The sequence below is a fragment of the Coregonus lavaretus genome, assembly GCF_964263955.1.
Source record: "Coregonus lavaretus genome assembly, chromosome: 3".
In the NCBI taxonomy this organism is placed as follows: domain Eukaryota; kingdom Metazoa; phylum Chordata; class Actinopteri; order Salmoniformes; family Salmonidae; genus Coregonus; species Coregonus lavaretus.
Genome location: NC_139990.1, coordinates 76,616,060 through 76,628,227, shown reverse-complemented (window position 1 = coordinate 76,628,227; position 12,168 = coordinate 76,616,060). Strand labels below are relative to the sequence as shown.

General features: G+C 44.3%; 1 protein-coding gene across 1 annotated transcript in view; it reads left to right on the top strand.

Annotated features, from left to right (window-relative positions):
- The window catches only part of LOC311108668 (intermembrane lipid transfer protein VPS13B-like), a gene marked incomplete at its 3' end in the record, with an annotated part of 212,574 nt that overhangs the window by 69,597 nt on the left and 130,809 nt on the right, over positions 1-12,168 (top strand). The window contains 2 exon segments of the mRNA XM_084151375.1: positions 7,623-7,790; positions 10,226-10,407. Coding sequence (XP_084007501.1) covers positions 7,623-7,790; positions 10,226-10,407 — 350 coding nt within the window.

Sequence of the window (12,168 nt, the reverse complement as noted above, 5' to 3'; positions counted from 1 at the left end):
CTCACAAGCCTAAGATCACCATGCGCAATGCCAAGCGTCGGCTGGAGTGGTGTAAAGCTCGCCGCCATTGGACTCTGGAGCAGTGGAAACGCGTTCTCTGGAGTGATGAATCACGCTTCACCATCTGGCAGTCCGACAGACAAATATGAGTTTGGCGGATGCCAGGAGAACACTACCTGCCCCAATGCATAGTGCCAACTGTAAAGTTTGGTAGAGGAGGAATAATGGTCTGGGGCTGTTTTTCATGGTTCAGGCTAGGCCCCTTAGTTCCAGTGAAGGGAAATCTTAACACTACAGCATACAATGACATTCTAGACGATTCTGTGCTTCCAACTTTATGGCAACAGTTTGGGGAAGGCCCGTTCCTGTTTCAACATGACAATGCCCCTGTTCTCAAAGCAAGGTCAATACAGAAATGGTTTGTCGAGATCGGTGTGGAAGAACTTGACTGTTCTGCACAGAGCCCTGACCTCAACCCCATCGAACACCTTAGGGATGAATTGGAACGCCGACTGCGAGCCAGACCTAATTGCCCAACATCAGTGCCCGACCTCACTAATGGTCTTGTGGCTGAATGGAAACAAATCCCTGCAGCAATGTTCCAACATCTAGTGGAAAGCCTTCCCAGAAGAGTGGAGGCTGTTATAGCAGACAAAGGGGGGACGAACTCCATATTAATACCAATGATTTTGGAATGAGATGTTGGATGAACAGGTGTCCACATACTTTTGGTCATGTAATGTACCTTGTTTCAGAACAACAGAATAAATATGTAATACCGTTATGACCCATGGAGAACAAACTAACTGACAGGATATTTATAGTCTGAGTTAGTCCATCTGTTTCTCGCTGCTGCTTAATGATTGTCATGTCTTATGTAGGGTTGAATAGCGGGAACCCAGTTACCGATTTACCGGCCAAAAACATTCCCTTTTCCCGGGCTAAATAACTGCGAGAAACCGGTAAATTATTTATATGAACAGCATGACGTGAAATGGAACTGTTCAATTATATGCGATGTCTAAATATGGCTTCTCTAGGGCCTTCTCTCTACCATCAACGCTCAGGTTGGGGACAGACAGCCCATCTCAGTATGGAGAGCAGTTCACAATGCATGTAGGCCTATCATCTCATCATGGAAACAATGCATGTAGACCTATCATCTCATCATGGTAACAATGCATGTAGACCTATCATCTCATCATGGTAACAATGCATGTAGACCTATCATCTCATCATGGAAACAATGCATGTAGGCCTATCATCTCATCATGGAAACAATGCATGTAGACCTATCATCTCATCATGGTAACAATGCATGTAGACCTATCATCTCATCATGGTAACAATGCATGTAGACCTATCATCTCATCATGGAAACAATGTATGTAGACCTATCATCTCATCATGGTAACAATGCATGTAGACCTATCATCTCATCATGGTAACAATGCATGTAGACCTATCATCTCATCATGGTAACAATGCATGTAGACCTATCATCTCATCATGGTAACAATGCATGTAGACCTATCATCTCATCATGGTAACAATGCATGTAGGCCTATCATCTCATCATGGAAACAATGCATGTAGACCTATCATCTCATCATGGAAACAATGCATGTAGACCTATCATCTCATCATGGAAACAATGTATGTAGACCTATCATCTCATCATGGTAACAATGCATGTAGACCTATCATCTCATCATGGTAACAATGCATGTAGACCTATCATCTCATCATGGTAACAATGCATGTAGACCTATCATCTCATCATGGAAACAATGCATGTAGACCTATCATCTCATCATGGTAACTTTTTTTTATTGTAACAGGTAGGCCTGCATTTGCTGCAGCATAGTCTATGCTACAGTTTTATAAAGACAGAATGCGCGTCTAATTTACACATCTCCATCTGGCTTTTGGCGGTCACCTTGTTTTTTTATTGTAAAGATTATTATTTTTTAATTGCAGGTGCAGTTTTAAAACGGCCTATCACTTGAATATCATTCCTTTAAATCAGTGCATGCTCGAGCACTCTCTCTGTCTTTCTCAATTCCATTCAAATTGCATCCAAAATAGATAATCCAGTTCAAGATTGATATAGTTGTCCTAGCCTACCTCTTTCAGGTAATACATTCAATGCAGTAATAGCCTTATATTTAGCTAATTAATGATGGGTTATGCATAATTAGCTTCTAACTTATAGCCTCTGTCTCTTTTGCAATACGCACGCACCTGTCCTCCGCTGGCCTGTCCTTAAAAAAAAACGCTCCTTAGCAAGAAGAGCGAATGAAGAAAGAAAGAAGAGTAAATGCGCGATGGTGGTAGGCTATAGCAGTCATTTATTCAGACCCGTAACCATTAAATCTTCGTGGAGAGAAGTGAAGTCCGTCTGCATCTAATTCTAGTCCTGTATTATTATATTATTCAGCATGTCATTACAATGATGAAGATGAGGACAATGAAACGTATTTCATGTAACTGTTAAAAGAGAGGAAGGAAGGAAACAACAGAGAGAGAAAAAGAGGCGGGCTAATAACATCAGGGGAAATGAGTCCGCCTACTAATTATACAAATAGGCCTTATTATATTTCAAAATCAAAATCAAATTCGCTAGCCTATACTTGTAACTTTGTAGGCCACGTGCTGCACCAGAATCGCATGTTCTCGCCCAACTTTATCATGATTTGAACGATGTGCGTAATTCCAGTCCATATAATACAGTATAGTACAATACAGTACAGTAATACAGTTCACACTCAAAAAGATTAGCCTACTGGAGCTAGTTTCATTTATTTACCCTAGAGAGCATATAGCTAGCTACATCTAGGGGCTTTTATGTTTTTCTGTCGTGCATAATGTGCATTAGCCTATATATCATATATGTATTGGATAACGGCACAATCATTTAGGCTTTTTTGGGCTTGGGCTCTTAAAATGTCTTTTAATGTAGAGTTTATAAAATATCTTTAATGTATGGTTTATAAAATGTCTTTAATGTAGGGTTTATTAAATGTATTTAATGTAGGGTTTATAAAATGTCTTTAATGTAGGGTTTATTAAATGTCTTTAATGTAGGGTTTATTAAATGTCTTTAATGTAGGGCTCATAAAATGTCTTTAATGTAGGGTTTATAAAATGTCTTCAATGTAGAGTTTATAAAATGTCTTTAATGTATGGTTTATTAAATGTCTTTAATGTAGGGTTTATTAAATGTCTTTAATGTAGGGTTCATAAAATGTATTTAATGTATGGTTTATAAAATGTATTTAATGTAGGGTTTATTACATTTCTTTAATGTTAGGGTTTATTAAATGTCTTTAATATATGGCTCATCAGGCTCAGGTAGCATCAGGCTTGAATTTTCGATCAAATCTCTAATCAAATCGAGACATAGGCATATTTACAGCACATGCTTTATATGCTTTTGAATTACACTTCCGGTTTTGGCGGGAAATACCGAGTTACCCGGAAGAAAAGGGATTTATTCTCGGGATGGAACATTTGTAAAATTCAAACCTAGTCTGTCTGCTAATACTTTCCATATAGAGGATCAGAACGGGTCTGGTCCTCTATAACGCACCCACACCCACACGCACACGCACACGCACAGCACAGAGAGCAGACTGCTGCCTGAACATGGAGGTGAATAGTGTTGTGTTTCTTCCCTGTATTCCACTGAGGAGTCTGCTTGACTTGGGGCTGAGTTGCTGAGCTCATGTAAAGGTTGGTTTTTCCAGTCATTTTATGGGTGAACAGTTTTAAGTGGGCTTCTTCCCTGTGGTCTGAGGCACAGGTGCTGGCTGTGTCAATTGTTTACAGAAGTTCCGAGCGGCACGATGGCTCACAGAGCGGGCTAGAGGGGTAGAGGGGTAGAGGGGTAGAGGGGGGTGGTGTAGGTCTCTGGGCCTGGGCGGGGAGCGGGCCTCGGTCGGCGGTGAAACGGGTAAATTAGATCCAGAGTGGGAATAGCAGGAGGCACAGAGCTGTTTTACTGCCCAACTCAGAGCTCAGTCTGCAGGTGTGACAGGAGCCTTCTGACTGACCCCACCACCACACTATATAGTCACACACACACATACATACACACAGTCTTGTATAACTGACGTAGTGGGGACACACAATTCAGTCCCATTCAAAATCCTATTTTCCCTAACCCCTAGTTAAACACGTCCAGTACACACACACACACACACACACACACACACACACACGCACGGCGCAACACGTAAAGGAAGTGTACGCACACATAACTTTGTACATGTGTATTTTGGTAGTGTGAAAATAGCAGAACAGTCTCCCTATTCATGGTCTCTGTTTTCTCCAAGGAGTCCTGTATTAAGCCTTGTTAAGGATCAGCTGTGTCACAGCCTCACAGAGACATGCTAGATACAGGAAGACTAACATTTAGCTTGGAGAATGAGGAAAAAGCATTAAAGGTTTATATGTTTGACTCAGAGTGACTGTTTAACAGTACTGGCCAGGAATGAATAATGCTATTGCTCCTGTGGTTAAGACAATTTATTGCTGTATATTTTCATATTTGATGGTCAACTCCCCTGCCTGTAATATTTTAACTTCTTTCTTACTTTGTTGAGTAATGAGCTCACCATGTATGTTGTTCCTCTGCAGCTTCTGCTGTTTACATGGTGAGCTGTTAGTAGAGTACTGGTAACGCTGCAGGATAGCTCCCCCAGAACCACTGACACCACACATGGAGAACTGCTCTCTCTCTCTCTCTCTCTCTCTCTCTCTCTCTCGCTCTCTCGCTCTCTCGCTCTCTCTCTCTCTCTCTCTCTCTCTCTCTCTCTCTCTCTCTCTCTCTCTCTCTCTCTCTCTCTCTCTCGCTCTCTCGCTCTCTCGCTCTCTCGCTCTCTCGCTCTCTCGCTCTCTCGCTCTCTCGCTCTCTCGCTCTCTCGCTCTCTCGCTCTCTCGCTCTCTCTCTCTCTCTCTCTCTCTCTCTCGCTCTCTCTCGCTCTCTCTCATTGACAGCATATTGAAATGCATTTTGTGGTATTCTCCAATTCAATAATCATGAATCTGACCACTTGAACACCCCATTTATAACACTTAAGTTTTTGGCAGTATAAGCTTTTGTTCTTCTTTGCATTCCTAGTCCAGGCAGCATTTCTAACTCGCTGTAACAGTAATAACTGGAGACAGTGGAAATATAATGTGAAATGTTAAGTGTACAAGTAGGGAGTATGAATGAAGGAGGAGGGAGAGTAGATGGAGGAGGGAGTGGAGGGAGAGGAGGGAGGAGGAAGAGTAGGGGAGAGGAGGGAGAGGAGGGATCGGGGGAGTAAGGAGTAGGCAGAGAGAGGAGGGAGGAGGGAGAGTAGGGGAGAGGAGGGAGAGGAGGGATCGGGGGAGTAAGGAGTAGGCAGAGGGAGGAGGGAGCAGGGAGAGGAGGGAGGAGGGAGAGTAGGGGAGAGGAGGGATCGGGGGAGTAAGGAGTAGGCAGGGAGAGGAGGGAGCAGGGAGAGGAGGGAGCTAGTGTACGTATGTTTAAGAGAGCATGTAGTATCCAGAGTGGTGGTAATTTGTAGGAGGCGTATAGACAGCCTGCTGCTGTGCATAGTTCTGGTTGAACTGGACTCCACATCACAGGGAAGACGAGAGCTCTACTGAGCTCCATAAATTCACTGAAGATTTGTGGCTCTGCTCTGGTAGTGGACTGGAGCAACAATGTTTTCTTCTGGATATTTAGCTAATTTAACTGCTCATGTCCAAGGGATACACCGTGGCGGGAAATAACATGTCAGGCCCTGCGCTTATTTATGAGCCCATGCAGAGCGAAGAGTTTAGGGTTAGGATTAGAGAGGTTAGGGTTAGAGTCTGAGGAGGGGGGAGATTAGGATTAGAGTCTGTGAGGAGTGGAGAGGTTAGGGTTAGAGTCTGTGGAGTGGAGAGGTTAGGGTTAGAGTCTGTGAGGAGTGGAGAGGTTAGGGTTAGAGTCTGAGGAGTGGAGAGGTTAGGGTTAGTGTCTGTGAGGAGTGGAGAGGTTAGGGTTAGAGTCTGAGGAGTGGAGAGGTTAGGGTTAGTGTCTGTGAGGAGTGGAGAGGTTAGGGTTAGAGTCTGAGGAGTGGAGAGGTTAGGGTTAGAGTCTGTGAGGAGTGGAGAGGTTAGGGTTAGTGTCTGTGAGGAGTGGAGAGGTTAGGGTTAGTGTCTGTGAGGAGTGGAGAGGTTAGGGTTAGTGTCTGTGAGGAGTGGAGAGGTTAGGGTTAGTGTCTGTGAGGAGTGGAGAGGTTAGGGTTAGTGTCTGTGAGGAGTGGAGAGGTTAGGGTTAGTGTCTGTGAGGAGTGGAGAGGTTAGGGTTAGTGTCTGTGAGGAGTGGAGAGGTTAGGGTTAGTGTCTGTGAGGAGTGGAGAGGTTAGGGTTAGTGTCTGTGAGGAGTGGAGAGGTTAGGGTTAGTGTCTGTGAGGAGTGGAGAGGTTAGGGTTAGTGTCTGTGAGGAGTGGAGAGGTTAGGGTTAGAGTCTGTGAGGAGTGGAGAGGTTAGGGTTAGAGTCTGTGAGGAGTGGAGAGGTTAGGGTTAGTGTCTGTGAGGAGTGGAGAGGTTAGGGTTAGAGTCTGTGAGGAGTGGAGAGGTTAGGGTTAGTGTCTGTGAGGAGTGGAGAGGTTAGGGTTAGTGTCTGTGAGGAGGGGAGAGGTTAGGGTTAGTGTCTGTGAGGAGTGGAGAGGTTAGGGTTAGTGTCTGTGAGGAGTGGAGAGGTTAGGGTTAGAGTCTGTGAGGAGGGGAGAGGTTAGGGTTAGTGTCTGTGAGGAGTGGAGAGGTTAGGGTTAGAGTCTGAGGAGTGGAGAGGTTAGGGTTAGAGTCTGAGGAGGGGTTAGGGTTAGAGTCTGTGAGGAGTGGAGAGGTTAGGGTTAGAGTCTGAGGAGTGGAGAGATTAGGATTAGAGTCTGTGAGGAATGGAGAGGTTAGGGTTAGAGTCTGAGGAGGGGAGAGGTTAGGGTTAGTGTCTGTGAGGAGTGGAGAGGTTAGGGTTAGAGTCTGTGAGGAGTGGAGAGGTTAGGGTTAGTGTCTGTGAGGAGTGGAGAGGTTAGGGTTAGTGTCTGTGAGGAGTGGAGAGGTTAGGGTTAGTGTCTGAGGAGGGGAGAGGTTAGGGTTAGTGTCTGTGAGGAGTGGAGAGGTTAGGGTTAGTGTCTGTGAGGAGTGGAGAGGTTAGGGTTAGTGTCTGTGAGGAGTGGAGAGGTTAGGGTTAGTGTCTGTGAGGAGTGGAGAGGTTAGGGTTAGAGTCTGTGAGGAGTGGAGAGGTTAGGGTTAGAGTCTGAGGAGGGGAGAGGTTAGGGTTAGTGTCTGTGAGGAGTGGAGAGGTTAGGGTTAGAGTCTGAGGAGGGGAGAGGTTAGGGTTAGTGTCTGTGAGGAGTGGAGAGGTTAGGGTTAGAGTCTGTGAGGAGTGGAGAGGTTAGGGTTAGTGTCTGTGAGGAGTGGAGAGGTTAGGGTTAGTGTCTGTGAGGAGGGGTTAGGGTTAGCTCTCAGGGAATGCTGCTTTAAGGAATCTCTGAATTACACTAGTCTCTGTTTCACTGGGTATTAACACTGAATTAATGTTGTTTGTGTGTGTTCATGCTTGTTCTGCCTGTGTGTGTCTGTGCGTCTCTCCCCTCCAGGCTACGTCCAGAGTCTGATCCGTCGGGTGGTGAACAACGTCAACATCGTGGTCAACAACCTGATCCTGAAGTATGTAGAGGATGACATCGTCCTGTCTGTCAACATCACCTCTGCTGAGTGTTACACGGTCCATGAGTTCTGGGACCGAGCCTTCATGGACATCACAGGTGAGCTGTCTGCACTACGACATGGCGGCAGGTAGCTTAGTGGTTAAGAGCGTTGTGCCAGTAACCGAAAGGTCGCTGGTTCTAATCCCCGAGCCGACTAGGTGAAAAATCTGTCGATGTGCCCTTGAGCAAGGCACTTAACCCTAATTGCTCCTGTAAGTCGCTCTGAATAAGAGCGTCTGCTAAAATGACTAAAATGTAAAAACGACACACACACCTTGTGACCAGGGCTCTAGTAGTGCACTATATAGGGGCCTATTTGGGACGCAGCCCAGTTGGTAGAACACAGGTGAGCTGTGGGTACCTAAACCAGTGGTTTCCATGACGTGTGGGTCGGGACAGGGAAGCAGGTGTGTCGGGTTGTTTACATTACAAGGTCCGGGCTTTAGAACGATCAATACACAGCTTGTTGTTATTGGACCTTTTGAAGTGTTATTCTCAACCAGACAAAGTGGACTGTTAACTGTAATTAAGAAACATCATTGTCCGTTAAGCCATTAACACCCCCCCCTTAGTGAGAACACTTCTTCCACTTCTAAATGCTCTGGTACTTAAGAGACAAGTGTCTCTGCAGAATGTCTTCTCTCTCTGGCTGTTTGAAGTGGACTCAGAGATAATGGGAATTTACTGCCAGGGCCTGGACATCTCCCTCTCTCTCTCTCTCTGTCTCTCTCTCTCTCGCTCTCTGTCTCGCTCTCTCTGTTTCTCTCTCGCTGTTTCTCTCTCTCTGTTTCTCTCTCTCTGTTTCTCTCTCGCTGTTTCTCTCTCTCTGTTTCTTTCTCTCTGTCTCTCTGTCTCTGTCTCTCTCTCTGGCTCTCTCTCTCTCTCTGGCTCTCTCTCTCTCTCTGGCTCTCTCTCTCTCTCTGGCTCTCTCTCTCTCTCTCTCTCTGTCTCTCTCTGTCTCTCTCTGTCTCTCTCTGTCTCTCTCTGTCTCTCTCTGTCTCTCTCTGTCTCTCTCTCTCTCTGGCTATCTGGCTCTCTCTCTCTCTGGCTCTCTCTCAATTCAATTCAATTTCAATTTAAGGGCTTTATTGGCATGGGAAACGTGTGTTAACATTGCCAAAGCAAGTGAAGTAGATAGTAAACAAAAGTGAAATAAACAATAAATATTAACAGTAAACATTACACTCAGAAGTTTCAAAAGAATAAAGACATTTCAAATGTCAAATTATGTCTATATACAGTGTTGTAACAATGTGCAAATAGTTAAAGTACAAATGGGAAAATAAATAAACATAAATATGGGTTGTATTTACAATGGTGTTTGTTCTTCACTGGTTGCCCTTTTCTTGTGGCAACAGGTCACAAATCTTGCAGCTGTGATGGCACACTGTGGTTTTTCACCCAGTAGATAAGGGAGTTTATCAAAATTGGGTTTGTTTTCGAATTCTTTGTGGATCGCTGTAATCTGAGGGAAATATGTGTCTCTAATATGGTCATACATTTGGCAGGAGGTTAGGAAGTGCAGCTCAGTTTCCACCTCATTTTGTGGGCAGTGTGCACATAGCCTGTCTTCTCTTGAGAGCCAGGTCTGCCTACGGCGGCCTTTCTCAATAGCAAGGCTATGCTCACTGAGTCTGTACATAGTCAAAGCTTTCCTTAAGTTTGGGTCAGTCACAGTGGTCAGGTATTCTGCCACTGTGTACTCTCTGTTTAGGGCCAAATAGCATTCTAGTTTGCTCTGTTTTTTTGTTTGTTCTTTCCAATGTGTCAAGTAATTCTCTTTTTGTTTTCTCATGATTTGGTTGGGTCTAGTTGTGTTGTTGTTGTTGTTGTTGTTGTTGTCCTGGGGCTGTGTGGGGTCTGTTTGTGTTTGTGAACAGAGCCCCAGGACAAGCTTACTTAGGGGACTCTTCTCCAAGTTCATCTCTCTGTAGGTGATGGCTTTGTTATGGAAGGTTTGGGAATCGCTTCCTTTTAAGTGGTTATAGAATTTAACGGCTCTTTTCTGGATTTTGATAATTAGCGGGTATTGGCCTAATTCTGCTCTGCATGCATTATTTTGTGTTTTACGTTCTCTCTGTCTCTCTCTCTGTCTCTCTCTCTCTCTGTCTCTCTCTCTCTCTCTCTCTCTCTCTCTCTCTCTCTCTCTCTCTCTCTCTCTCTCTCTCTCTCTCTCTCTCTCTCTCTCTCTCTCTCTCTCTCTGTCTCTGTCTCTGTCTCTGTCTCTGTCTCTGTCTCTCTCTCTCTGTCTCTCTCTCTCTCTGTACAGTATATTTATACTCCGGACTCCGACATTGCTCGTCCTAATATTTCTATATTTCTTAATTCCATTCTTTTACTTTCCGATGTGTGTGTATTGTTAGATGTTACTGCACTCTTGGAGCTAGGAACACAAGCACTTCACTAAACCCGCAATAACATCTGCTAAATATGTGTGTGTGACCAATAACATTTGATTAGATTTTTACTAAGTCTCTTGTCCCCCCCCCCAGCTCCTGATCTGGTGCTGCGTAAGGTGATAAACTTCAGTGACTGTACGGTGTGTCTGGATAAGAGGAACGCCAGTGGAAAAATAGATTTCTACCAGGACCCTCTCCTCTACAAGTGTTCCTTCAGGACACGACTACACTTCACCTACGATAACATCAACTCCAAGATACCTGCCGTCATCAAAGTGAGAGGCCTAAATATCTCTTTTGTTTTTTGACTTGATGTACAGTCCAGGGTTCTCTGTCCAGAGGCCTGCTGCTAGTTGACATCCTTCCACTAGCACCAGAAGTTACAGCCACAGATAAAACAGGAACATAACAGGGTTTTGTTGGGCTTTTACTGCTCTGGGGGTTTACATTTTACATTTTTGTCATTTAGCAGACGCTCTTATCCAGAGTGACTTACAGTTAGTGAGTGCATACATTCTTTTTTAATTTTTCATACTGGCCCCCCGTGGGAATCGAACCCACAACCCTGGCGTTGCAAACGCCATGCTCTACCAACTGAGCTACATCCCTGCCGGCCATTCCCTCCCCTACCCTGGACGACGCTGGGCCAATTGTGCGCCGCCCCACTTTACACTACCGTTCAAAATTGTGCGCCGCCCCACTTTACACTACCGTTCAAAAGTTTGGGGTCACTTAGAAATGTCCTTGTTTTCTAAAGAAAATCATTTTTTTTGTCCATTAAAATAACATAAAATTGATCAGAAATACAGTGTAGATATTGTTAATGTTGTAAATGGCTATTGTAGCTGGAAACGGCAGATTTTTTATGGAATATCTACATACAGTTGAAGTCGGAAGTTTACATACACTTAGGTTGGAGTCATTAAAACTTGTTTTTCAAACACTCCACAAATTTCTTGTTAACAAACTATAGTTTTGGCAAGTCGGTTAGGACATCTACTTTGTGCATGACACAAGTAAATTTTCCAACAATTGTTTACAGACAGAATATTTCACTTATAATTCACTGTATCACAATTCCAGTGGGTCAGAAGTTTACATACACTAAGTTGACTGTGCCTTTAAACAGCTTGGAAAATTCCAGAAAATGATGGCATGGCTTTAGAACCTTCTGATAGGCTAATTGACATCCTTTGAGTCAATTGGAGGTGTACCTGTGGATGTATTTCAAGGCCTACCTTCAAACTTTGCTTGACATAATGGGAAAATCAAAAGAAATCAGCCAAGACCTCCACAAGTCTGGTTCATCCTTGAGAGCAATTTTCAAACGCCTGAAGGTAAAACATTCATCTGTAAAACAATAGTACGCAAGTATTAACACCATGGGACCACGCAGCCGTCATACCGCTCAGGAAGGAGACGCTTTCTGTCTCCTAGAGATGAACGTACCTTGGTGTGAGAAGTGCAAATCAATCCCAGAACAACAGCAAAGGACCTTGTGAAGATGCTGGAGGAAACAGGTACAAAAGTATCTATATCCACAGTAAAACGAATCCTATATCGACATAACCTGAAAGGCCGCTCAGCAAGGAAGAAGCCACTGCTCCAAAACCGCCATAAAAAAGCCAGACTACGGTTTGCAACTGCACATGGGGACAAAGATCGTACTTTTTGGAGAAATGTCCTCTGGTCTGATGAAACAAAAATATCACTGTTTGGCCATAATGAACATCGTTATGTTTGGAGGAAAAAGGGGGTGGCTTGCAAGGTGTAAAATGGCTTAAGGACAACAAAGTCAAGGTATTGGAGTCACAAAGCCCTGACCTCAATCCTATAGAAAATTTGTGGGCAGAACTGAAAAAGCGTGTGCGAGAAAGGAGGCCTACAAAGCTGACTCAGTTACACCAGCTCTGTCAGGAGGAATTGTGGGAAGCTTGTGGAAGGCTACCCGAAACGTTTGACTCAAGATAAACAATTTAAAGGCAATGCTACCAAATACTAATTGAGTGTATGTAAACTTCTAACCCACTGCGAAT